Source organism: Leishmania donovani, chromosome 33 (genome assembly GCF_000227135.1).
Source record: "Leishmania donovani BPK282A1 complete genome, chromosome 33".
Taxonomy (NCBI): Eukaryota; Euglenozoa; class Kinetoplastea; order Trypanosomatida; family Trypanosomatidae; genus Leishmania; species Leishmania donovani.
The window spans coordinates 491,903-518,085 of record NC_018260.1 but is presented as its reverse complement, the minus strand read 5'-3'; the positions used below and the strand labels follow the sequence as shown (position 1 = coordinate 518,085).

Below are 26,183 nucleotides of genomic sequence, written 5' to 3'. Positions count from 1 at the left end.
TTTTCTTCGATATTTTACAAGCGTGCGCTGCTATAATGACTCTCTACAGCTTTATCCCCCTTTGGCTATGTGTGATGACCTCTTTAATAAGGTGAAGGCCAAGAGACAGACAAGGGAACGCACACAGTCGCGCACACCATGAAGAAGGAACAACAACAAAACAGTACAAGAGCGTGCGTTGAAACGGGAGGGGCGTCAACTGTGCCTCGAAACGGCTACCGAGCCACGGGCCTTGGCGGAGCGCACCCCTCACGCAAGAGCTGGCCAGTGACAGAGAAAAATGGGGAGGGTAAGGTGGCCAACGTGCTTCCACTGCTTTGTGCCTGAGTCACGCAGACACACACTTGCAACCTTAGCCTTCTCTCCCTCTGTTTTCCACCGGTGTGTGGAGCAGGGCCTCGCTTACTCCTGTATTTATATGTATCGCTCTCTTGTGTGTTTGCGTATGAGGGGCTGGCCTATTCGGTGTTGCTCCCGCATGTGAGGAGCTCTGCGACAGCCGGAGGCACAGCGCAGGCGTGGAAGACTTGACGCACCGATACGTCCACGAAGACAAACGAAAAAAGGATTAGGACGAGTTGACCCCACCACAGTGCACCGGATGAGAGCGGCCGCATGCGCAGTCATGAGGAGGAGGGGGTGAAGAGCAGGGAGGGAACACGCAGAGAGAGAAGGTGCAGCGATGACATGAGGGAGAAGAGAGAGAAACACAGATAGAGCGGGCGAGGCCCCAGGAAGAGAGGAGCACGCTGCACTGCAGTTTTACCACAGTGCCGTGCCAAAAACTTGTCTCCTCTTCCACTTGCCACTCCCACCCACGCATGTACCGAGGCAGACGTGCGAGCAGCGTGAACTTTTCCTGTGCTGAGTGAGTGCCCATGGCACGCGGAGGTGGCGAGAAGGTAAAACAAAGCGCGGCAGCTGCACGCTTCGCATCTTCCAGTGACTTGTTGACCAGACATGTGAACATTTCGTTGTGGAAAACGCCGGCACACGCCCACCCACCCACACAAACACACATGCATGCACATACGTACACAAAGAATATGTAAAGATCAAAGCTGGGAGAAGGCCAAGGTTTCTCCTCCCCTTTCCACACACGTCCATCTCCAGACCAAAAACGCAAGGGTGAGCAACACGCGCGTGCGCCACAGGGGCATGGAGCCAGAGAAGCAAAGGACACGGCTGCGCAAGGTGCTTGACGAGCGGCCGCTTCTCCTTACCAATGGCGATAGCAAGGGCAAGAACGACACCGAGCAACGAACCGATCCGTTTGCACCACGGCGTGCTTGCGTTGTGGTTGTTGCTGCTGATCAATGTGAGCGGAACGCCTCGTAGGCAGGCACCTGGGCGTAGTGCAGCTCCACATCGCGCTCCAGTGGCGCTTCAATGCTCAAGGCGCCCATGCCCCGCCGTTCCCACTCCGCAGCACGGAAGGCCTCGTCAGCATTGTACTTGTCGCGCAGCTCAGGGTCGTTATGCAGGTCCATGATGAGGTGCTGACGGGCAAGTGCCTTACGGTGCAGCGCGACGTAAGCTTCCCATCCCTCTCCCTCCACACCCGTGAGTGGCGCAGCCTCCCGCAAGACGCCGTGCTGCTCCTCCAGCTGTGCCTCGTGCTTTGCCGTCAAATCCTCGATTTTGTGGGTGTCAACATACGGGAAGTCATCTGCACCACCCTCGCCAAACTCCAGCCAATCCGTCGGGCGGCGCAGTGGCGGGTACTCGGCCTGCTGACTGCGCAGCTGAGGCACGTCAAGACCGAAACCTGGCTCGTACCCCACCAAAGGAGGGGTGAGGGACGGGCGGCGGTAGTGGCCTGGCGGCTGCTCCGAATTGAGCAGCACCGCCTCCTCCAGCGCCTCCTCCAGGCCCAATTTTCGCATCTCCTCGAGCGCTTCGGACATGCGCGCGATGAGGCGCGAAAGGCGCTCGTCAAATTTCGCCTCCGATACAGCGGAGTAACGGTCGTAAGCGTTAGCGATGCTGCGCTCCTGGTCGACGTCCTGCTGTCGCTTCCGCGCATCATTCACGTGGTTCTTCTCGTGAATGTACTCCATGGCGGCTTGCGCCCATTTTTCCTCGTTGCCCACCTTTCCGGCACTCGCCATGTACCCCGCGGCTGTCTGTTTCTTCTGGCAGAGCACCGCTGTGCGCACCGCCGCCGCCAAGCAGTGTCGGGACAAGGTCCACATGGTGGCCACTGCTACTGCTGCTGCGTACGGCGCAGAGGGGGGAGGGGAGGACAGACGCTGCAGCGCTCTTCGAAATCAACAAAAAGAATAAGAGAAGAGCCTGTCAGTGTCGGTGGTGTGTGCTTTAGAAGTAAGACGAGGGAGGCACCTGCGATGCACAGAAGCCGCTTCGGCAACTATGCCGCAAGGCGTACGCTAACCGAGATGAGTCAAGCGCTTGTTGATAAGAAAGAGTGCAGCTTGAAACTTGTACACCGGGTTTCACGACGCGCGCCACCTATTATCGCCGGCGGCCTGTGAGGAGAGGGGGAAGGAAGGAGGCGCCAAACACACACGAACACCCAGGAAAATCAGAAGATTGTGCAGACCACGACTGGGAATTCACGGAGGCTAGCGCGATCCATTCAGAAAGCGTGGAGGTCACGCGTAGCGACAGCGGGGAACAGGAAAGCGCACAAGCATACATACATCCACCGGTTTCAAATAACAACACAAAGGCAGCGAAAACAAAATATGCGAGACACCACGAAGGAGGAGAGAGAATGCAGGGAGCGAAGGAGGTAGAGGTCAAGGTGGATGCAGTAGGGTTGTATGCATGTGTAAACAATGGTTTGAGGGCGCGCGAGCCCATTCGCCTTCGAGGTGCAGAGAGGGAGAGAGACACACACACACGCACACGCTGGCAGGTGCACAAGCCCCACCTCATCAACGTGTGACAGCCCCTAGCATGGAGCAGACCTTACTCTAGGCTGCGATCAACAGCCCACGAAGGGCTGCGAGAGAGGGAGGGAGAGGGAGCACGAACACACGTCGTTAGGACAACCCACGTAGGCTCCGGGCACTACTGCCGTGGAAGTGGAGGCCACCGAGTTGGTCGTCATTCCTCTCCTTTATGCGTACACTTGTCCCTGCTAACTCTTTTCTTCAGGTGTTAAGTTTCTTCGGCGAGAGCCGGAATAAAAAGAGAAGAAGGAACCACCAATCGTGCACAGCCACGACAACTTTTCTTCAAATTTTCACTTTGCCATACAAAAATGACTTACACGCTGCGCTACCCTCGGCCTGCCACGAGGCCCATCGCCTGATGCGAAGCAGCCATAGACACGCGTTACAGCAATGAAGGCTCAGCTATAACAGCACGGCCTCGGCCTCATAATCTGCCTACCCCCGCCTCACGGGTCGCCTCACAACTGCTCCTCCCATCATGCCGCTCGCCACCTGGCGCTGCCCCCTCGGGGTGGCCCCGGCTTTCCGCACCAGTGGGCAGTGCGAGGGCCGGGTGAGATGAGCTCCAGTCATGATGATACCTTGTCCATATGGACTCGTACAAACGTGCTCGCTGTTGCAGGTCGCTCCGATGCAACGCTATCCAGAACCACACCGCCGACACCAGTAGTGGCACATCGCTCTGACCTCCCCACATCGTAAGCACTTGGCCATGCCACGACCAGCAGTGGCTCGGCATTGGCAGGGGATAGAGGAGCGGCCTGGCTTCTCCCACAACAGAGCGAGTATTGGATCCCAAGAGCACGCTGAGGCGCTACGCCGTCATCAGGGCACATATAACAACAAATCAACCTTTGACGCATGCAGCGCCAGATGAACCCGGCTCTCCCGATTGAAGACACGACTTCACGAATATGTCGACTGTCGCCGGTAAGAGAGAGGCAGATGGAAACGACCAGCACAAAAAAAGAAGCAATAATAAAGTACGTAGGCCTCAATCGCGGCTGCGTTTCATGGCCTCCCCCATTCTCACACGCCAACACTCTCCACCATCACTGCCCTTCCCCTCCCATCTGCTCTCTCTCATGCCTTTCCTCTGATCTGTTTCTACGAAGAGTAAGAAGTGGAAAAAACAAAAACAAATGAAGCTTCTACGTCGGGGTAGGCCCGCAGTACGCGAGCGGGAGGGAATTGCAGGCGTGCGGGGAGGGGGGGGGAGATGTGATGAAGGAAAATGCGGCCCCTGAAGAAACAGCACTACCACACACCACTTTCTTATGCGAACGCAGAAAGCAAAACAACAACAACAAAAAAAAGGACAGGGGAACGGCAGGATGGAAAACCAGAGAGCGAAAGGACACACCGGCAACGCATGGGTACAACGCCCTCCCCCTTCACCCACACGGGAAGAGGGCTACACGTCGAACGAAGATAACAGCACGACAAAGAAATCAGCGAAATCGCCACTGGAATAGAGACACAGGGCAAAAAGAAAAGGAAGAGGGGAGGGGAGGGTGTGCGAAAAAAAAAAAAGAAGGAAAAACATCTCTCAGCATGTCTATCGCTACATATATATATATATATATATATATCGTAGGAGGAGTACAGCCCCTCTCAAAAGGACGAAGAAAAATTAGAGAACGGTATAACACCCCATGATCCGACTCCACCCCGCAACCCAGCTCAAGAACATATACGTCTAACGTGAGCCATGCACGAGCAGTGAGCAGTGAAACCATAGAAGGAACGAAAAATTGCCGAGGTAGAGGGGGGAGGAGAATCAAAAAAAAAAGAGACAAGGGATACTCTTGCGAAACAGATGACGAGAGGTACAGACACGATACAGCATCATCAAAGGCGCAGAGAAACCTTCCTCCCTCTTCCGTGCCTCCCTCTATCCACGTACACAAACACATCGACACACACACACACACAGTCATAGAAGCTGGTGCATGCGGATGAACATGAGCCACAACAACACAGAAAGAGCGAGAGTGAGCCGCACGTCAAACAAGGAAGAAGCAAAGAAGAGAGTAAATAGATGATCAAGCCCAACGCAGCAGCCGGGAAAAAAAAAGCACGAGGAAACGTGAAACAAAACAGCAGCAGCGTAATGAGCCTTTGTTTTTTCTTTTTTGTGTGTGGGTGGGGGGTGAGCAACACTTTTACTCTTCGTGTTCACGTTTCTTTGTTTTCTTTTTGTTCTTTTGTTTGTTCCCTTCATCTGTGTTTCTTCAACGGTAATCGCCTTAGAAAAGCATGATCAGTCCAAGCATCGAGCGCCGAGCACAATTGTGTCTTCCTCACCACGTCGGACTTTGCTTCCCTTCAGATCGTTAAACACACACACACACACGCACGCACGCACGCATACAGAAGAGTAGAGGAGGGGAGATGAAAGAAGGGTGGAGGAGAGGCGAAGAGAGAAAAGCAATAATATATATATATATATATAATGTCAAGACGAGGAAACGAGGGCGAGTAAGCCGAGAGAAGAGACAAAGTTTCGGAGGAGATACCGACAAGCCGCTCAAAAAAGGGGGACAAGCGCAGACACTATCACCACCGCAGACACAGACACAGACACACACATAAATATATGAATAAATATACAAGCGTGCCCCGCGAGAGACCTTCAAGAAGAATTTGAAAAGTAACGTATGCAAAGAGACACCGCAACACTACCACCGAAGAGAGAGCGTGAGGGAAAGAAAGAGGTGGAGGCCAGTGATGCCCATATGAGAGGCAGATACGAAAAGAGGGGGATGCGGACAAAGGGGCAGAAGCAAATCTGGTAAAACACACGACGGCTACACACAACCTTCCTGGACGCTCCGCGTTCTCATAGGCTGTGTGCGTGTGTGTGCATGTGCGTGGAGGAGGGCGGGGGATGTGACTTGAAGCAGGAGCAATCCCACGTTGTCTTTCTTACCTTACCTTCCTGTTTCTTGGTTGCTTCCCTTTGGAGTGTGGGAGCACACACCTCCATCAGCGTTGAGAGCAACATAAAGACACGGTGAGAGGCGTTTACAACCTTTCATCATGTTTTCAAGAGAACATGCGGGAGAGGGGCTGATAATTCTGAAAAAAAAAATATATATATAGAGGAAATAAAATTCAAAGTGACTTTATCATGATGCGCGGGGGGGGGGAGGAGAGAGGGGGAGAGGGTGGAGGACGACGTCACTCATAAATACAAACGGAAACGCCGTCAAAACATACAGCAAACAGCATATATATATATATATATATAGCGGCCTTCACGACAGAGGCAGGTGATGCCTTCGAGTGTCTTCGCTCTTTCTGTGGAGGTTCGCGTCTGTGGGCTACGCCCTTCTTTCTCGTCTTATAGAGCATTCCGCGTCTCCCGTCCATGTCTCGCTTCTCTTCGCTACTTCTCTCCTAGGCGTGAATGTATGCGTGAGCATGCCAAGGAGTGCAGCCAAGGACAACCATGAGAGTGGCAGAGGAGTGCAAACTGCAAAGAAGGATGCCAGAGAGGCCAAAAAGTGGTTAGCATTATTATGCAAGATAGGGTAGCTTGCTTTATTCCCCCCTCTCTCTCTTGCTGCGGCGCCTTCACCTCTGCTCCTGGACATCCGCTGCGTCTCCCACTTGCACCCTCTCGCCCCTCTTTGTGTTGCACGTCACTCTCCGTACTTTACACGTGCCGCCAGTCGTTTCAGACTTGCTCGCGGTCAAAATTGCCGTCTGCCACGTTCTCGGGAATGTTCTTCTCAATCGTCTGCTGCGCCGAGCGGCCCTCGCCCTCTGTTGCCACGCTCGGTGCGGCCACGCTGGGGGTGTTGAAGGCGCTGTACATGGTCGTTGCCCGCATCGAGGATGGATGTTCATTGTGAAACTTGACACTCTCCTCGTAGATGGCGCGCTTCACATCCACTATCGTCTTCTGCTCGTTCTCGTCAAAGCGGAAGAGAGCGTAGCTGAGGTTATCATCCGCGTCATCGTGCAGCTGCTCCAGGAACGGGTGACGCATCGCCTGCAGCACCGTGATTCGCCGCTTCGGGTTGAAGACCAGCATGTGGCGCAGCAGGTCGAGCGCCTCTGGAGACGCCTTCGGGTAGCGCTGGCGCCAGTCAGCTTGCGGTCGGTGACTCTTCTTCTTGAGGTACTTCTGCGCAGCAGACGATCCTACGGAGTTGATGTCTTCTTCAGATGGCGTACCGATCACATCGACTATCTTGTCCAGCTGGTTCACCCGGTCCTTTCCCTGGAAGAGCGGCCGAGAGCCGAGTAGCTCGCCGAGGATGCAGCCGATGCCCCACACATCAATCTGCGCTGAGTAGTCCTTGTCCTCCATCACCAATTCCGGCGCACGGTACCAGCGCATCGTCACGTAGTCCGTCATGTACTCTCCCTGATCGTTTTCCTCCTTCGCCAGGCCGAAGTCACAAATCTTCAAGTCGCAGTTCGTGTTGACCAGAATGTTCGCCGGCGTAATATCGCGGTGGATAACGCCGGCGCTGTGAATAATGTGCAGCGCACGCAGTGCCTGGTAGATGAAGAACTGAATGTGCGCCTCCGTCAGCTCCTGCCCACTGCGCAGCACCTGCTTCAGGTCGGTTTCCATAATATCCATTACGATGTAGAAGTGGTCAAAGTTTTCCGGGTCCTCCGGGGTGAGGATGTTGCGCAGGCCAATGATGTTGTCGTCATTGAAGTGCGCCAGCAGCTTGATCTCGCGCAGAATGCGCTTCGCCAGAATAACTTCTTCAAAGATTTCCTTGTTCACGCGCTTCATGGCGACAAGGCGGTTGTCGCTCTTGGTGTCACGCGCGCGAATCACAACGCCATAGGATCCGGCGCCGATGATGCGCTCCAGAAGGTAGCGGTCATCCAGGCGGCAGACCTCCGCCTGCAGCTCCGCTAATGACTTGGTGGCCGGCATCTTTGCGTTGCGCACTAAGCTGCAATGTACGATTCCGCGACCTTCGAAACTCAGCTACGCCCAAAGGGGACGGGGGAGGGGGGCAGGGAGGACAAAGATCAGAGTCGACGGTGCGTACACACACACACACTGAACACACACTGAACACAAGCCAGTCAACCGATTCGTGGCACGGCTGCGATGGCGGGAGGAAAAAAGGTGTGCGTGTGCGGGCGGTGCTGGTGCTGGGAAGAGGCAAAGAAGCAAATCAACAAGTCGACAAATCGATCGAGGAAATAGATGGAATGGGCGGAGGGGGAGCGTCCGCGGGAGGCCGAGGTAGCGCGGATGGGTGCAAACAGGTCTACAAATGTGGGTGTGCGTATGTCTGTTTGGGGTGTGCAGGTTTATGGAAGGGGGAGAGCGATGAAGTGCAGTGCGCCAGCGTGAGCCCCTGCGTGTGTGTATATTGAACAAGTAAAGGGATCGGAAGTGGGTGAGAGGGGAGAGGCAAGAACGAAGAAAAGAAAGAGAAGGCAACGTTGAGGATTCCTTCCGTGTTGGCGGGGATGTTTATGTGGGCGGGGTCGGGGAGGGTGGAGGTCACGTAGGATCCCCAGCGTGTGCGTAACACCGCCACGGGAGAGACTAGTGGAGCACAGCGCTGCTCCCGAAAAAAAAAAAACGAAAGAAGAAACACAGAGCACAAGCGTGGCGGGTCTCGAGAGGGAGGCACCGAATCACCCAACGAAAACACTAGAAAGGGAGGAGAGGGAGATGGGGATGGGGAACGGCCCGTGATGCTCAAGTGCAAAAAGATGCTGTGGATGTCTCGGTGGTGACACCGTCCTTTCCAGCGGTTTGTATGAGTGAGGTTAGTGCGAGAAGGCTTGCGTGTGTATCGAAAATCTGTACAGCGATGAAGGCTAGGGTGCGTGATGGTCGTAAGTGAGCAGTTTGGGTGGGTTAGGGAAGAAGGGGGCTCGGCAATCGCTAAAGATGAAACCAGCTGTCCTTAGGTAGGTGACGGGCTGTGCCGAGGAGTGAGGGGTGGGAGAACGGGAGTGCTTACACGTTGTGCCCCCCCCCTTAGTTTTCCTTTCCCTACATGCAACTATTTGTTTGCTTCCTATTGCAACAGTTTACGGGCTGTAACGACACTGATATGGCAGCGATGGCAGTAGTGGCGGGGACGCGGTGAAGATGCGAGCGCGGAACTAAGACAATTTCTATGATAGGTGTTTGCTCGTTGTCGTTGTTCTCGATAATGCTCCCTCAGTGCGGGGGGGGGGGCAGGCAAGCCGCAGAGCAGGGACAGAAACAGGTAGAGAAATAGATATTTTTTGCTGCTTGAGAGTCAAACGATGAAAGGGAAAGATGTGGCACATCGAGAGGTAACTTGCATTGCAGCGGCGACGGAGTGGCGCTGGCGGTAGCTGGTGATTGCGACGCCCTCGAGATACGCACAGACGGAGCGCGCCGCCTTTTCAGCCCTCTCTTGCATTTTTTCGATCGACGGCAGCATGTGCAGCAGCCGTGCCTGAAGGACGAAGGAGTCGGTGTAGCTTTCATCTCTTGCAGATCACGCATGCATCTTCACTCTCACTTACAGCTGTGTGCTTTGTATCGCTTACAAGTCTTTTACGTGAGTGAATCGCACGGTCCCATACCACGGTTTACGAACGGCACGTACACGCCATACGCACGCAGGCCACCGCCAGCCATCATCACGTCACAAAATGCACATTTGGCGCTTTCCGTGTGCTTGCGCGTGTGCCATGTGCCTCATATGGCGATATGTGGCGTAGCTCTTGCGCTGCCATGGAGAGAGCACGACGCTTGCGCTCTTTTCCCTTCATGGCAGTACTCTAATCCGAGTCGCTTGATGTGTCTAGCGGAACGCGACGGACGGTGCTCGTCCGAGACGACGGCGGCAGCGTCACGGGAACTCTGTCTGGGCTGGCGCTCTTCTGGCGCAGCGTCTTCGTTGCTGGCTCCGCTGCGGTGCATGTCGCTGGCTGTGGTGGGGACGGGACTCGTGGAGCGGCTGTCGGTGCTGCAGTACTAGCAGAAGTCGGCTTCGTCGTCTTTTCCGAGGGGGAGCGGCGCTTCTTGGAAGTGGCGGTTATGCGTGTCTCCTCCTCCCCTGCATGCTTCGGCTCAGGAACTGGGGGCTGCGATGCCGCGGACTGGGCGCTGTACAACTGCGCCAGCGGCTGCGCGCCTTCCTCGTCATCGTAGCCGTCGATGCTGCTAAGACTGCGGCGCGTTGGCGGAGGCGGCGCCACTACTGTCTCTGTCTTGCTGCGGAGCGAGCCACGCTTGCTGTTGTGGCGACTGCTCTCAGCAGATGTTGACGGCTCCATCACTGGGGAGGTACGCGAGGAAGTGTGCGACTGGGAGCTCCTGTACGCCGCCATCAGCGGCGCATCGTCGGTGTCCGCCGACTCGACCCTTGCATTCAAAGTGGGGGATGATTTTTGCCGGTGCTGCTGCTGCGCTGCCTGTGCCGCGCCGTCGTCCTGGCGCTTCCGCTTCTTGCTGGGCTGCTCTGTTTGTGCTACAGTAGAAACGCTCGGGGCCGCACCCCCGTAGACGTGCTCCTCTGCGGCCGACTCGCGCGCCGCCTTGCGCTCCTTCTTGGACAAGTTCGCCTTCTGGGCAGGCGGCATGGCTGGTTGCGCTAGGGGTTCTGCCGCAGAGGCCTCACGCGGCAAGCCGGGCTTCTTAACGGGCTGCTGCTGCTGATGCGGTTGGTGAGGCTTCGCTGGTGCCGCACTCTTTATCTTTTTGTCGGTGTTACTGTCAGCGCTGTTCTGATGACCATTGCTTGCAGCTGAGAGTTCTGCTCTGGCTGGTGGTGCAGCTGCTGACGCCACAGTGCCGCCGCGGGTCTCGCGAACAAGAACCACGGTGTACCGCTGTCCAGGGGTGACAACGATTGAGCCCTCGGCGTCAATGGGCAGAAGCACGTGGCCGGACTGCACCTCCCGCAGCCCCATCACAGGCGCAGAACAGCGGTTATTGTTGTGGGGGTTGGCGCCACTGTTGCTGCTGCTGCCGAAAGCGCACAATGGGTTGAAGGTGTTGCGTACATCCGACGGCAGCCGGATGGCTAGCTCATCCACGTAAATGATGGACATCTGGGTACAAGAAGAGAGAGGCAGACAGGGACAAGTATATATATATATACAACGGTAAGTCAACGCTGTAATGTACTAGGCTGCAGATGATCACGTCACGCGCAATCACACATAGACTCAATGAAGAAAACAATTTTAGCAGACTTACCCGTTGAGAAGGAATGCCAAAGAGTGGGCAAGGAGAAGGGCAAGAGTTTGATTGAGAACAGTGGTGAAGGCTATGAGAGAGAGAGAGGTCGCAGCGCTGTGTGCCTGTGCGACCGCGCTAGGACGACGATGCTGCAGAAAGAAAACATAGCAATATATATATATATATGTTGAGGAAGGCAACTGCTTTCCTCCCCGTCTGCTGCATACATATGCAACAAAAAAAAGTGTGCGTATGTGTGCATGTGGGGGTGGAGAGACGGAAGCACAGCAGAGGAGCTACATACGTGTTGCTCTTTTTTTTTCTTGGTGTATGAGCGTTTCGTGTTGCCCCTTTCCCCGTGTCTGTCTAGTGGCTGGGGGAGAAGAAGGGGAGACGAAGTGGCCAAGACATTACTCACGGATGGCTCAACGCTACGAGATGCGACGCCCCAGGGTACGCGCAGGGGAGAGTACGATAAGGCGTGCGCGCTTAGAGTGCGCACGAGATTCGCACCTCAACTTTCTTGCGCGCCGCCCGCGACGTCACGTAGTAACCACGTTGCCGCCACGCGCGAGCCTCCCTTCACCACCGTCACGAGAGACTCTAGAGAGTTGGTGTTAGACGGGCCAAAGGTCTTGGCCATGCCACGGCTGCTTTGACGCATGGCGCCTGGCCCGTGCGAAACCCTCGCTGGACACACATAGGAGGAGCTGGGTGTTGGCAACGACACCAGCCCCGGGTGCGCCGGCTCGACCAAGCATCGCGTGTCCGCTGCCCTGCACCACACCGCATTTCCCGAGGGCCGTGGCAGCGTCGCCATCCAGCCCTTCGCTCCTCCTACTGGCCCAGCCAGGCGAGCCTCCAGTTGCTGCGGATTCAGAATACCGCGACTGCTGCCATTGCAGCCATTTGTGAAAACCACAGTGGAGTAGAGCGTGTGATAAGGGTGCGAAGACGTCGGAGAAGCAGCAGCGGTAGCATATGACGGCGTCAGAACGGCGCTATTTGAGGCAGCGTAGCTAAGCCGCGGCAACACCACTGCCCGCAATCGCCGATGCAGTTCTTCGGCAAACCACTGCCCTGTGTGGGTCGCGCAGTGGTTGCCCAGGCTGGGGTGCAGCCACAGCGCATCGAGGCCGTCGAGCAGGAGCAGTCGCTGCCGCTGCAGCCGCCAGGTGCGCTGTGGAAAGTTTCCACGGAAAGGAGAAACCGATGAGGAGGAAGACACCGCGGTGCGTGGAGAGCGACGCCGCTTCTGCCCTCGCGCTGTCGTGGTCGAAGAACCACAGGACAACTGTAATGATGAGAGTTGCTGCTGCGACGCTACAAGAGGTGCAGGAGGAACGATAGAGGGGGCTGCATCTGCGAAGGTCGTGCCCGCGGATGGCGCCAATGCCGCATCGCCGCTGAGGTGCTCAAGGAAGGCGAGAAGCTCATTGGGGGAACGCACAACACAGAAGTGGATGTGCTGCTCGGCGTAGTCTCTCTGCTGCTGCCGTCGGTGCTCCGATGCATGGTAGTGCGCAGGCCCGGTAACAAAGGCTTCTCCTTGCCTATCTAGGGTTGAAGAGGAGTCAAAGGGGGCAACAAGCTCCTCCACCCAACTCCGCACATCGGGTGACAGCAGCGAGGGTGACGGCGGCGCTGCTGTGAGCTGGTGCGTCGTGCTGCTAGCACCGGCCCCGCTCACCAGACACACATAAAGATCCCATTCCTCCATCGCAGTCACAGGCGAGGCACCGGTTGAGTCTGCCCAAGTGTCGGCGACCTCCCCCTCACTGCACAGGCCTTCATCATCCTTGTTTGCATGTGCCTCATCATCATACGTGTGCGTGGATCTCGGCGTCTCCACTGCCCACTTCGACGCCAGCTCCAGCTCGTCATGGTACCACTGCCGGCACATCGTCATGCGCCGCACGTAGGCCGCGCCAACACGACGAAGTAGCCACGACTTGCCGGACAGGGGCGGTCCGTAGAGCTCGTGAAGACCACCAACAGGGAGGCCACCAATGGCCGACTCGGTGCCGCTCCCAGCGTCGCTGCCAGAGACACCTCCACATACACCCGCCACGCTGAGGAGAGAGTCAAGCTCAGGAACAGAGGTGGAGAGGTGCTGCCACGGGGAAAAGGCACCGTAGACGTCTTGCAGCGGCGCCGCAGACAGCTGCATACGTAGTATGCGCTCCCGCGCCGCTGCGTCAGCCATGGCTTCCCACGCAGCGGCTGCGCTCTGAATCCGCAACCACACGAAGCACGTGCGGCACGTTGTGTGCTTGTGTAGGACAGGCACCTTCGCGACTTGTGCAGGTGAGTGAGACGTAGAGCTGAGGTGTTGCATGTGTATGGAAAGAGTAGCGGAGGGGCGAGAAAGAAGCTGAATCAAGTGCGAAGGGCACACATCGCGCACATGTGCTTAGAAGGAGGGGAGGAGTTCATCCGAGCAACAGCGGCTTGCACGCTTGTGCATCAGTGAGGGGGGGGGCGAGTAAAAGAGGCGAGGAGAGAAGACGAGGAGGGCCGGCACTGTTCTCTCGCAGTGACTTGAATACCTTTGCTGATGCACTGTTTCGCAGCAGCAGCGCAAGCGCCACCTTTATGAGCAAGTTGCCGAGTAAATTGAAGGGGTGGACAAGAAACCGTAAAAGCTGAGGTAACTTCTTGTGGGAAGCACAGGAGCTCCCTTCGGCATAGCACACATACACGTTGGTGCTGCGCGCACATGTGCACGCACGCGCAAGCGAGGCAGTGCGCCCACCGTCTGAGACGCGTCGGGAAATGAGTGCCAGGATATCAGTGAGAAAACCAAAAGTGTGCAGTAGCGCATCCAATGATAAGAAAAGGAATACTGTACAGGGGAAGGAGGTAAGGGCAACATGTGCGCCATCCTAACGTGATGTTCATGCACCGTACAGAGCAGCAGCACAAAATGAGCACAATCCCAGCTGAAGCGTGGCGTAGGAGGGAGGGGGAAGGGGGACGAGCAACGAAAGGGAGCAAAGATAAAGGGAGACACCACAGCGGACTCATCACAAACACACACATAAACGCGGAAAAACACGCATGCAGCCCCGCCTCTCCTTTTTCACCTGATCTTTTTTTTCATTGAACCTCTTTTCTGTGAAGAACGCCACTTCCACCTCCGACTCGGTCGTACACTTCCAATGCAACACGGGCCACTACGTAGGCGCTTAAGGAGGGGTAGGGCCATACTTGATACGCGACCTGCCAGTCCAACTGTCCAAACAGACCGCCACCGAGCAAGACGGCGGCCAAGGCAAAGCAACGGGTCAACTGCGCAGCGTCCTCGGACGCGTATCCGGGAGCAGCGAGCATGCCCTCCGTGCGCGAACCTACACCACCACAGTGCTCATTCACCTCTGTGTCATCAAGGGGTGCGTCATGTAATGGGACTGCGGCTGGGGCGGTGAAGAGGTCCACCGCTGTGCTCATGGCCGGCTGCTTCTGACGATCACGCTGCAGCGAGGTAGTGAGGAGCGTTGCCCACGTCGAAATAGGGAGGGGCCATGTTAGGGCGACAGCAAGTGCGGAGACAAGGGTCATGCCCGCTCGCGAGACGGGCAGCACAGGTGCACCCAGTAGAAAGAAGATAACACACCAGGCGACCGCATCTTCGAAGAAGCGCGCGGGGGCGCTTCTGGCCGCACGCCGTCGGTGCTGTGCTTTGTGGCGGGCTGATGGCATTCGGATGGACGCAATGATGAGATGTGGACTTCCGAAAGCAGCGCGAGGGTGTTTCTTGGCGCGCACGTGCGGCCCGTGCGTGCGCAAGACGTGCGGGCTTTTGGAGAGAAAGGGGGACAAGTGGGAGGGACAGGTGAGGGGTAGACCAAGAACAATACAAAGGATTTCCCAGGAGAGCACGTTGGAAGGAGAAAGAGGTGGGAGGGGTGAGAAGGCCCATGCCAGAGTCACGGCACGCTTCCGAGCGACGGAGAGTTGTGGCGTGGCATACACGTGCACACGCGTCCGCGCGCGGAGATGACGAAGGTCGCTGCGCTTCGCGCACCAAAGCACTACCTTTGCCTGCACCCAGGCTTTGGGGCTTTGTAGCAGGAGGAGACCGTCTTCGCGGCCGCCACTGTAGCCTCTACACTGTGCCCGCCATGCAGGAGAGCAATGCGTTTTCGACGCAGAGCGCACAACATGTCTGCGCGCGAGAGGCTTTCGCGCGGGGTACAGTGCGCATCCAGCAGCGGCGTACGCCGTGCCAGGAGAGCCGGAAGTGCGGCGTAGAGTCGACATCGTGCAAAGAGGGCAGATAGTCGCTTTTACGCGTCGCTGTGGTCCTCGCCATCCCTACTGAGTCAAACGACCCGGCACGCCCTCGCTGCAATGACGGCAGCCGACTTATCGGTTCCGGTGAGGCGTGGCAGTGCGCACTGCGCGAGCGGATTCGTAAAAGGTAGTTTGGCGCCGTTGCTGCGATTGGCTGCCGAAACCGCCACTGTAACGACAGCAGAGGCGACGGTGTCATACTGTTGGCGGCAGACCCGCTGTAGCCCCGACCGCGGTTGCTGCAGCGCGGCTCGGGGGCATAGGCCTAGACACCGGGCCACTGATGCGCTTCTCAGTAGAACAACCCAGGTGCGAGGAGCCAGGATGCGGCGAAAAGAGCTGAGGCCGCGCAGGTGACCGAGGCGAGCGAAGGGATGGAGCAGCTCGCGTGCCACCTTCTGCATGACTGAAGTTCAGCAGACCCCCGGTAAGCGCGTCCAGATCCGCCATAGCGGCCTCCACCGTTGTTATGACCCACTTTGCGGTGAAGTGACGCGTCATCGTGACTAGCAAGTCGCTTTTACTTCGCAGCAAGAAGCTGCTCATGCTCTCGGTGAACTCCGTCAGGTGCAACATGGCGGATATGATCCCGTGAAGGTCAACTTCACCGTTGAGAATGCGCAACCACCGATACACCGAGGCATTAGGGCACGCGGTATTGAGGGTGTCCTCATCTGCTTCGGCAGATACCAGCGTCAGACACCCACTGAATCTGTCACACACGCCCGCCTTGTCGCGCTGCCGTTCAGTGGCGCGCTGTGGTTAGAGGAAGCGATGATCATGCCCACCTCGGGTTGCTTCGCGTACCCCAGGGCACCCTCTATCGCGCCGCACCGCAGGCGCAGCGACAGGCCCAGCGTGGTGCCACACACTGTGGAGAGCAACGCGAAGCCTGAGTTGAGCGGCGACGGTTGCGCACTTGCCACAACACGTGCAGTGCGCTGCAGTCGGTGCGAGGCGCTTTACCAGCGGAGCTGATAGAGCGGGATAACGGTCGCAACACGTCTGCCCCGCAAAAGCTCTTTCACATCCTCGCATGTCGGCCACACCTCCAGTGGAATTTCAACAATCTCCCGCAGGCACTGGGGTGACCAGCCCGGATAGAGGTGCTGTTCTTCGACTTAATTTACCTCCTCATTCGCGGCGGAGTGGCACGCCGCGCTCACGCTGTAAAGGCGAGAGGAGCTTACGCTTCGTTCCCTCTTGTGTGACGCGGACCCTGCCGTCAGTGGTGCTGGTGCGCTGTCCCCGCAGCGACATCGCGGGAGCGTTCTTGTGGAGCAGATGCCACTCATCCACCTTTTCACCGCCGTTTTAGGGCCGTGCAACGTGCTGCGCATTGACAGCCAGAAGCAACTCTTCGAACATGCCAGGTCTGAAGGTGACGCTGCACAGGGCTGGATTGAACACCGGGTAGCCGCCGCTCTCGCCGGGGGTGTTTCCAGCTGCCGAAGAGCGACTGGCATCGGCTGTTGAGAGGCGGTTGGCGGACGCCAACAGGGCAGCGCTGCTTCCTGCTCCCCAGCGCGGCACAGGAACAGCACCGTTCATGTCGCTACAGTTGCCGCCCGGAGCGACTCCACTAATCCTGTTCCTGTTGCCTCGGTGCTGCAGCTGCTGCTGTTTGCATTACTTGTACCCGTAGGGGTAACAGTGAAGGCGCCCTTCACCACATGCCGCGGGAAATCGGGCAGCAGCGCCCCGACCACTTCGCACTCAGGCTCTACGAAGGCACGCAAACGACGACGCGTGGAGGTGGCGCCAGTAGTGGCGTCAAGACTCGCTTCGCCCAGCGCATCACCTGCTTCTGCTTCCTTGCGCTCATCAGACGTCCCCTTGTGCTCACCACCGGCAAGACTTAAGTCTTCAACCATTGCGAGCTTGTCATCGCCGCCAGGCTGCGACGCCTCGGTGTTGTCTTCATCGCGTGGCGGCGTCTTGAAGTGCTGCCTGCCACCACTGCCCGTCGTCTCCGCGTGTGATGCGGCAGCGATTGCGCTTTCTGCTGACAAAACATGATGCGCTGCTTCAACTGCAGGATAAGATAGTTGAGATCCGTTGCCCGCTGCACGCACCCACTTTCAGAAAGGTAAATTTCTTTTTGCGGTACCGGCGCCGCTTGCCAGGGCGCCGGAGTGTCCCACTGATAAAGGCGGCTGGCGCGATCAACACCGTACCGCCCCGCGTCGGCGCCGATGGTCGGGGTGCGCTGCGGCCCGCTGTCGCGCGCGAAAAAGGCCGCATTGACCAGCTGCCGCTGGCAGCAAGTTCCTGAAGGACAATCCAATCGCACCCGACTTTCGCAGTACCTGTGAGCGGCGGTGGGCCGCCGTGAAAGACGGATATTTGCCGACCGCCCCACGCTCTGCTGGCGCTTCCCGGATGTTGTGAGGTGCCAGCATCAAAGCCAAGCACCGAGGCCGCGCCGGCGTAGTACTCCTTGCACTACAGCGAAGATTCCAGTTGTTGTAGCAGCGACCAACCGACAGACCCCTTTTCCAGCACATTACCCATACCTTCGACCTCTGCGGCACAACTTGCTGCAGCCGGCATACCCCCCCCCCCACTGCCGCTGCCGAGCTGAGCTGCCCGCTGGAGAAGAACCCGGGCGCCGCCTCTCCTCTTCCACCCGAGACGCCGTCCAAAAACCATGAGACGCAGCGTTGCGCATAGGCCACAAAAAGAGTACCATACCATCCCCACTGCATTCCACCCCTGCCACGGAACACTAACCAGGGACAACGATATGCACGGCACCGGAACCCTGGCACCTCCATCCCAAGCGTCAGCGGCACACAAAATTGTGATAGTGGTGCGCTCACTACTGCGCGCAGCGCAACAGGCATATGCCACTAGCAACATCATAGCGGCACTTGCTGGTACAACGCCCCAGGTGCCGGGAGAACGGAGCCCCTCCCCGAGGTCAGACGCCCACGCCACCACTACCTCCACCGTGGCATCAGAGAGCTCATACACGAAGGCGCCACGTGGCTTCTCAAACTGCCTATGGTGGTTCTCCGGCCCCCATTCTCGACGGAGAATGGTGCAGACGCCAGCGCTGCGCGTGCTTGCAGCGGCGGCGTTCTGGGACGAGGCACGCGTGATTCGGTTAGCACTGCTGCCGCTCAGGCCAGAGAAATGCCGCAGGCCTGCAGCGCCATCATAAACCAGCGTCGAAAGCGCAGGCGAGGGTCAACCCATTGTGGATGCTGTTGGGCTTGCATGCTGGCGCGCGGCATCAGACACCAGGGGCGCTTGATCGCCGTTGGCTGCAAGGAAGACAGTTTGCCGTAGGCGCCGCGACGAGGGCGACAGCGCATCTTTCTCTGTGGCAACGGGATATGATGCGCCCGCAGCGGAGCTCCCGACGAAGACGACGTGGGAAACGACAATGCTGGCATGCTTGCCTGCACTCTTGCTACTGCACCTGCGTCGGTGTGCGTACCTTGCTTACTGCTTCGCAGCGTTAAGGCGATAAAAATGCTGTTCTTGCCGTCTACTTGCGTGGCGTACCGCTGATGTGCCTCCCGAGCGGTAGCTGTGGCGCTGTATCTTTTGTTTATCAGTAAAGTACACAGCCAAGAGTATGAAGCTGCTGGACGGTTGAAAGCGCTGCCCCATGAGGGGAGTGCGTCATGTTGGAGTCCTTCATGTACGTGAGCTTGCATGGCAGCTAAAGGGTGAGTGATTAAAGCACAAGGAAGAACATAAAGAGCAGTGGCAGTTCGTGTGGACGCCGCCTCGCTACCCTTCCTTTGCCGAACAGCAGCAGTCGGCGCGAAAGCGTCACTGAAAGTGAAAACATAAAAAAGGGAGTCGAAACACAGATTCGGTTCTGTGCAAGCGCGTATGGGGGGAGAACAAGGGCTTTTCAACAAAACAACTCCTTAAGCGAGCACAGGCGACAGAGAATATGACGTAGGCTAGGACAAGGCGTGCTGATGGCAAAAGACGAACCGAGCTGCTAGCAACAAGGACTCAAAAAGGGGCGCCGATGCCGAGCGCGAAGCCGGCAGAAGTGGCATGAATTAATGTAAGAAGGCTCAGTAGGGACCTTGGGAAGATAAGAACGAATAAAAGATTGAGAGGAAGAAAAGCCATCAGCTCACTCTCCACTTTCCCCTTTTGGATTGGAAGCGAACGTACGCAGAAGCGCGCAGCCGCCCTGCTCCGTTGCACAAAACAGAGCGGTGAATCTTCGTTTTCTTTCTCTTGCGTACTTGGATGTTCGTTGTACCCCAAGGGCGGAGAAAAGCGTGCAGATAGGTTTGGAGAGGCCCTCTAGACGTGCTGAACGCCCAAGACGAAATTGCAGGAGATGATGTAGACATGCGGTAGCAAGAGAGAAGCGGAAGAGCGTGAGGAAGAAGAAAATAGGAATAATCTTATACGACGTAGAGAGGGCATGCTTTGGAGGAGATGGTGGCTCTTCCTTTTTGTGCGTACCGCGCGTCATTGAGACGGCAGATATGCTCATGACACAACTATTGTTCTAGTTGGTGCTTGCCGTGACAAGCACGTTGGTGATGGCTTTCATCCGATCGCGATCTTATCGTGCCAAACACACCCCCTCGTCAACACGGTTACGCCGTTGAGCGGAAAGAGGAAGAAGCGGCTGTAAATAAAACAGCCTCCGGGAGAGACGGTGAATCTGAGCATATTGCCTGCGACATCCCTCAAGACCCCTTACAAAATCTCGCATGGCGAAGGAGAATAGGCACAAAGTGACCCACGTGTGCGAACCGACAGCTTCACCAAACACTCATCACGCTTCTACTCACTGCAAGAACGACTGAGACTGTATCAAATGTGCGAAGAAGCAGCAGCCAACAGACGCTCAAAAACAATAACCGCACTCATCCTAGTGTAGGGGAAAAAAAAGGATAGCGGTAACTGTGAAGGTATGTGAGCGAGAGAGAGAGAAATAAAAAGAGATGTAGATACGGCTGTATGGTATAGACTCGATGAGAGCAGCTTTCAATGAAACGGAAGACGCGAGGCTTACGTGTCCAGCTCATAACACTCACTCTATGACTGGCTTACCCGTGCCGTCGTCCTGCCTTCGATGAGGCTTCTGTGCGGCAGTGTCAAAGTAGACAGGCCGCTTGGCATACATCTGGTTCACTAAAGCCATCCGCTGTAGCTGACGCAGCTTATCGCGCCCCTCTGTTGCCAAAAACTTTCTCTGCTCTTCTTCAGAGAGCTTTGCAAGTGCGGCAAAGTCGTCCTTGACGTGCTGCACGAAATACTGGCGAAAGTTGTAGTCGCGAAATCTGCGGGCCGTCCGGATCATCTGCCCGCGAAGGCGGTCGACTGACTTCTGCACTGTCTTGGCAGCTGCCGACATACTGCCTTTCTCGCCGTTCGCTTTTCTGTTTTGGTGCACAAATAATGTGGATGGGGATGCAAGAGCGCTGGGGTACGCTGTTGTCAAGCTTATGTGTGCAAGAGACCTTCGCAACGGCAGTAGTGCTGTGAAGCAGAGGCAATGTAGTGTTATCCTAAGGAAAACCATGCGCAAGCAAACCAAACAGCGGAGAGCGAAGCGGTATGAACACGTAAAAGGCAGCACGAAAGAAAGGAAGAGAAAGTTCCACAGAATCATCATATAAACGCCTCACAGAATGCCCATACTCAATGCGCAATCGTGGTGCCGCCAAACAGCCTCTACTGCGTAACCCTTTGAGTCGCCTGTCTCACGAGGAAGCACAAGAGCAGTGATCTAACAGAGAGAAGTGCTCACGGTGATTTGGATCCTCAGAAAAAAAAAGAAGGAAGAAGTGTCTGACGCTAGCGTCAGACACGCTCTGCTTAAACCTTTTTCTTTCATTTTACAGGGCATTAACAGCATTAAACGTTGCCGTCAAGAGGGTACGTGCACTGCCGCACACACGTAACCGCCTGTCAGATAAACAGACAAACTCTCTTCTGCAAACCACGAGAGACTCGGGAAGCGCCTGTGGAACGCAGAGCCGCTTCTTCGCTAAAGGGATCCTCCTATGTCATGCGAGCCTCATCACGCAAGTACTCACCAACATCCGCCTCATGAAAAAGCACCTGCGAGTTCATTTCGCACTTTCGGCACTCAAGCGTGCTTTGGGCCGCGACACCGAAACCTAATGGGATGTCGCCCATTGAAAAGACGGCGACCTTTTGGTACTTCGGTGTCGACTCGGTGATACGGCCAAGGCCTGCGCGACTGACGTTTCCACCGTACAGGAACCTCTGCTCCTGGTTCGGCTTTACCCAAATCTTAAAGAGTGAGTACTGCGCGATGTACTCTAGCGCTGTCACCTGAATGCGTACGTTTCCGTTGTGAGTAACCTTGGCGAATAAAACGCCGATACCCATTAGATTTGTCTTGGACACACAGCTTGCAAGCTTTGCGAGACGCAGAGGCATGTACCAAATACGATTCTTGTGGAGGCGAAAGACGTGCTCCTCCTCGCCTTTTCGCTCCAGCAAATGTGTTGTGTTGACCCCGATGTACTGTGCAAGCTTGTCAAAGAGCTTTTTCGTTTCATTATCTGTGAGAGACCTCATTTTCGAATGCCACGGAGAGTAGAAGGCTTCTTCAGGCGTAAATGAGTGATGACAAAGGAGCGCAACAGCTGCTGAGTTACATCGCAGCCGACAGCTTTGACGGTAGCGGAGAGTAAATTGTAGGCTATGCAAATAAAATGGCGTTGCGAAGAGAAAGGGGTAATGAAAAATGGGGAGCATGGAGAAGAATAACAGACTAGAAACTTTTTCGCCGATGCGGCGCAGACGAGAGCTTGATCGAGCTGCACCAATGGCAAGGAGTGACCTGCTTCGCATTGTTTTCTTTTTGTATGCGGCGAGAAGGAAAAGCGCGGAGAGTGAAAAAATGGTGGTGCAGTTTGCTGAGCAGGGGTAGACAAAAGCAAGACGCGCCGAAGCTACATAAGGATGCAGCTGCTCTGATTCTCGCGAGCTTTTTCCAGTTCGATCTGTGCTTTCGATGCACTCACCAATGCTTTGTCTACATTGTAATCGATCCTGTCCAGCATTGTCCCCTGATCGACTACCAGGGTGTGAAGACCCTCGAACATGCGGTGAATCTCTTGTATGCTGTCAAGGATATCCTTGATCTCTTTGCTCGTTTGATTTCGTTGCATATCTTCGATCAGGAGAGACTGTGCGTCCTGCTCTGTGAAGCCCATTTCGAGAAATTGGACAGTTCGTTCCTCTTGCTGAACCGCCTCGTAGGCAGCATCGCTTCCAATCTTCATGTACTTGCTAGACTTCTGCTCTCGCCGTTGCAGCTCAGCTCCAAATAGTTCCTGGGTAGACTTGAATTGTAGAGCGACCTCCTTGAAACGAGCTGTCAGGTGCGTCTGGACGCTTTTGACAATGCGTCCTTCTTCCTCAGAGTACGTGCTTTTGAGCTGGGTGCCGAGAACAATAGTATGCTCCAACATCTTGAGAAAGGCCTGAATCTCGACTGCCTGCTTATCAATTAAAGCTCGCAGCTGGTCCTCCTCGTCTTTGCTGCGGAGCTTCGGCTTCAGGAAGAGGCGGTGATTCGAACGGAGCTGGTCGATTTGATGTGAGAGTGCAAGTGCGTTTTCCTCAAAGTCAGATGGGAGTCTGCTCCAAAGCGGGGCTGTAAAAAGCTGTTCCGTTGGCTGCTCTGGTACGGCAGATTCAGAACGGTGACACCTTGTGCCCGCAGTGGCGCGCCGCTCAGCAAACTCGGCGGAGCGGTCCCTGACTTTCAGTTCCATCGCTCTAATGGACTCTTTCGTTCTGGCGTTGGCCTTACCAAGAAGTAACAAGAGAGGAGTGGGTTATGGCATAAAGGAAGTGAACGAAAAGAGAGGCGTAGCAAGGCCTTGGGTGCCAGTCAGCTACATCATGTCCTATAAGTTGTCTTCTGAGGCTTGGCGCACGTATCTGGCGATTATGGCTTTCGGGGAATTCGAAGAGAGGACCCAACCCCAGCGAGGGCAAGAGTAAGTAAGCAGAAACAGCTTACGAGCATACTCGAATTTCGAGACAGGCGGGCGTGACGGAAAGGCTGAGAATGCAGCTAGTTTCAGTGAAGGCGCAGTTGCTAAAAAAAGAAGCTGTTACGACCACGGCGAAAAAACGGAGGGAACGTAGTGGTAAAAAAAAATCTGCTATTGTGCTCTTGAAGCCTGTGGGATGCACTCAATGAGGCTTCTTTCGATGCGTAAGCAGCACCGTTTTTCTTTTCCTTCCTCTGACTAACGTGATCGCAAGAAATGAAGCAGCATCTAAAGAAGAACTTCAGTGGTCAGACAACCAAAAAAAAAAAGAAAAAACACGTCATGCGCAGGCGCTTACAACTCATACTAGTGAAGGGGGTAACAAGAACTACAAAATGAGTGCCTTGGAAGAAGAGAGAATCTGATTCACTTAAAAAGAAAAACGAAAGAGGAATAATAAAAGCTAAGCACCTGATATTCTAACTTGAAAAGAAGGGAGGTACGGCGACACAAAAGTTTTGCGCGGACCAGCTTCAGAGAAGATAGTCCTGCAGCTTCTGAAGCCTCTCAGCTGCAGCATGCAGCTCGCTCTGTGACCTGCAGCAGGCGAAGCGGACATAATTCTCGTAAAGCGGCTTGCTCTCCTCTTGGCAGAAAGCCGTCACAGGAATGGCGCAAACGCCAATTTTCTTTGTAAGCCACATACAGAATTGCCAGTCCTTTGCCTGTGACTTGTTTGAGGCATCGTAATAGTGCTTCGGATCCACTTTTGTGATGTCGGCGAGAACAAAAAAACCACCCTGGGGCTTGACCGGGCATAAGCCGCTGGCCGCGAGCATATTTGACACCTGCTCCACGCGTGCTGCGTATTCGTCGCGCAGGATGTCGTAGAAACCGTTTTCCGAAGCCTTTGCAGCAGCCCTGGCGATGGCAATCTGGAACGGTGTAGAGCAGCAGAACGACTGGTAGGAGACAACTTGTGCAATCGGCGCAGTCAGCTTAGCGCAGCCCACAGCCCACCCAATTTTCCATCCAGTGCACGAGAAAGTTTTTCCAGCACTGCAAAGCGTAACAGTGCGCTCCCACATGTCTGGCAATGATGCGATGGAAACATGGGGCTTGCCGTAGGTAAGATACATGTACACCTCATCTGAGATGACGACAACGTCAAACTGCTTCGCAACTTCTGCGATAATTTGAAGCTCCTCGACGTTCCAGACCTTGCCGGGGACATTCTGAGGCGTGTTGATGAGAATAAACTTTGTATTTTCGTTAACAACCTCAAGAAGCGCCTCACGGGTCAGCTTCCAGTTCTCAGCGGATTCCGTGGAGGGCTGGAGAGAGACATACTTCGTTACCCCGCCAGTGATAAAGATGTCCTGGTAGTAGGCATCGTAGAAAGGCTCCACAAGGACGACTTCGTCGCCTTGATTGACAAAAGCCTGGAATATGGCGTTGAGAGCCTGCGTCACGCCATTCGTCACAACCACGTTGGAGGGCTGAATATCTTGGGAGAGAAGCTTCGTGTAACTTTTGCACAGCTGCGTGACGAGCTCCACGTTACCGCGAGGAGGGCAGTACTGGTGAGCAAGAGGCGCCTGTTCACTATATTGGAGGACTTTCTCCAGCTCTTCAAGGAGAAGCCTAGGAGGAGCGAAGCTAGGAAAGCCCTGACCGAGGTTGACTGCCTTGTGCTTGTTGGCTAGCGGTGTCATCTCCTCCCAGATCGAGCTGGTCGAGAGTCCTCGAAGACGCTGAGCAGCGCTAATTTTCGACATTTTGGTGAGCGTCTAGAAAGTGGCAAATAATTCGCGATACTAAACTGACAAATGGAGATGCGGTGAGAAGATAGGTTTATATGCCTCACACTGTGAGCAAACACCTGGAGGTTGTGCAGAGAATCAAGGTCGTCAAGAAAACAGAGAGAGACGAGAGTTGAGAGAACAAGCCATAGTTGGAGATGCGCTCAACCAACCGCAGACAGCTTTGCTCTACAGCAAAGGCGTTACATTGTGACAACGCAGCACCATCCGTTTGCAAGCAGATAAGCGTGACGGCAGGACTGCGTGACTAAGTCCAGATAGAGACCACTGTGAAAAGTGCTAGGCAGCGCATGACATACCAGTTCCTCTTATTTTTCTGAAGGCAAAGAAAGGAAGACATCATGATCAAGGACGTGGACTTGAAGTTTGGCCCGCTGGAACGAGTCACAGTTACCACGCAGAAAACAAAAACCGAAAACAACAGAAAAACTCCTTCCTCGACCTGACGGACTTATACCCCTCATCGGATGTCAGTTGGAAAGGCCATTTCTTAACGTGCCGCTGCACCACTAGGTCACGCCTGCAAACGTATACGCATGCTCAGCCACAGCTCATCCACCTCTGCCGCACTGCAGCTACATCCGTCGTCGTCTCGGACGAGCCGCCCTGCCGTTGCATCTCGGGGTCATGCGCCGAACGGGCTCTTCTCATCCCTTCCTCGTCCCTTCTCCGCATGCGTGCTCCGTGAACGGCCCCACACGGAGACGCAGATGGACTGCACGCATCGATCCAACGCGGGCCGCGGCCAGGGTGCTGCTCGAGGGCACAAGCGGTGGCGTCGTCCGCGCGGGTGGTAGGCAGGGAGGGGGGGGGTTACTCGCATGCTGGATGGGCGAAGAGAGGAAGTTGGCCAGCCTCAGGTCAGGGCCTTCTGAGACCCTGCGCACCCTGCCCGTGTGCCTTGCTTCGCGCTCTCAGTCGCTTCAAGCCGCGGCATGCCACACTATGGTGTGGAGGCTCTTCACATGGGAGTCTGGAGGACCCGGTGGTGCAGCTCGAGGGTGCTCTC

General features: G+C 55.7%; 8 protein-coding genes across 8 annotated transcripts; all 8 read right to left on the bottom strand.

Moving 5' to 3' along the window:
• Window positions 1-1,313: 1,313 nt before the first annotated feature.
• Window positions 1,314-2,195, bottom strand: LDBPK_331480 (hypothetical protein, conserved; the record flags this gene model as incomplete). Its single annotated transcript, XM_003863926.1, has 1 exon — window positions 1,314-2,195. One exon carries the CDS (start codon window positions 2,193-2,195, stop codon window positions 1,314-1,316), a length of 882 nt encoding a protein of 293 aa, XP_003863974.1.
• Window positions 2,196-6,603: 4,408 nt separating this feature from the next.
• On the bottom strand, window positions 6,604-7,830 carry LDBPK_331470 (mitogen activated protein kinase, putative; the record flags this gene model as incomplete). The annotated part of the gene is made up of 1 exon (XM_003863925.1): window positions 6,604-7,830. The coding sequence occupies one exon, from the start codon at window positions 7,828-7,830 to the stop codon at window positions 6,604-6,606; it is 1,227 nt and encodes a 408-aa protein (XP_003863973.1).
• A 1,847-nt stretch (window positions 7,831-9,677) lies between these two features.
• On the bottom strand, window positions 9,678-10,952 carry LDBPK_331460 (hypothetical protein, conserved; the record flags this gene model as incomplete). Its single annotated transcript, XM_003863924.1, has 1 exon — window positions 9,678-10,952. The coding sequence occupies one exon, from the start codon at window positions 10,950-10,952 to the stop codon at window positions 9,678-9,680; it is 1,275 nt and encodes a 424-aa protein (XP_003863972.1).
• Window positions 10,953-11,596: 644 nt separating this feature from the next.
• LDBPK_331450 (hypothetical protein, conserved) lies at window positions 11,597-12,991 on the bottom strand (the record flags this gene model as incomplete). Its single annotated transcript, XM_003863923.1, has 1 exon — window positions 11,597-12,991. One exon carries the CDS (start codon window positions 12,989-12,991, stop codon window positions 11,597-11,599), a length of 1,395 nt encoding a protein of 464 aa, XP_003863971.1.
• Window positions 12,992-20,401: 7,410 nt separating this feature from the next.
• Window positions 20,402-20,893, bottom strand: LDBPK_331440 (hypothetical protein, conserved; the record flags this gene model as incomplete). The annotated part of the gene is made up of 1 exon (XM_003863922.1): window positions 20,402-20,893. The coding sequence occupies one exon, from the start codon at window positions 20,891-20,893 to the stop codon at window positions 20,402-20,404; it is 492 nt and encodes a 163-aa protein (XP_003863970.1).
• A 482-nt stretch (window positions 20,894-21,375) lies between these two features.
• On the bottom strand, window positions 21,376-21,921 carry LDBPK_331430 (hypothetical protein, conserved; the record flags this gene model as incomplete). The annotated part of the gene is made up of 1 exon (XM_003863921.1): window positions 21,376-21,921. The coding sequence occupies one exon, from the start codon at window positions 21,919-21,921 to the stop codon at window positions 21,376-21,378; it is 546 nt and encodes a 181-aa protein (XP_003863969.1).
• Window positions 21,922-22,298: 377 nt separating this feature from the next.
• On the bottom strand, window positions 22,299-23,126 carry LDBPK_331420 (QA-SNARE protein putative; the record flags this gene model as incomplete). The annotated part of the gene is made up of 1 exon (XM_003863920.1): window positions 22,299-23,126. One exon carries the CDS (start codon window positions 23,124-23,126, stop codon window positions 22,299-22,301), a length of 828 nt encoding a protein of 275 aa, XP_003863968.1.
• Window positions 23,127-23,884: 758 nt separating this feature from the next.
• LDBPK_331410 (cysteine conjugate beta-lyase, aminotransferase-like protein) lies at window positions 23,885-25,129 on the bottom strand (the record flags this gene model as incomplete). Its single annotated transcript, XM_003863919.1, has 1 exon — window positions 23,885-25,129. The coding sequence occupies one exon, from the start codon at window positions 25,127-25,129 to the stop codon at window positions 23,885-23,887; it is 1,245 nt and encodes a 414-aa protein (XP_003863967.1).
• Window positions 25,130-26,183: the final 1,054 nt, after the last annotated feature.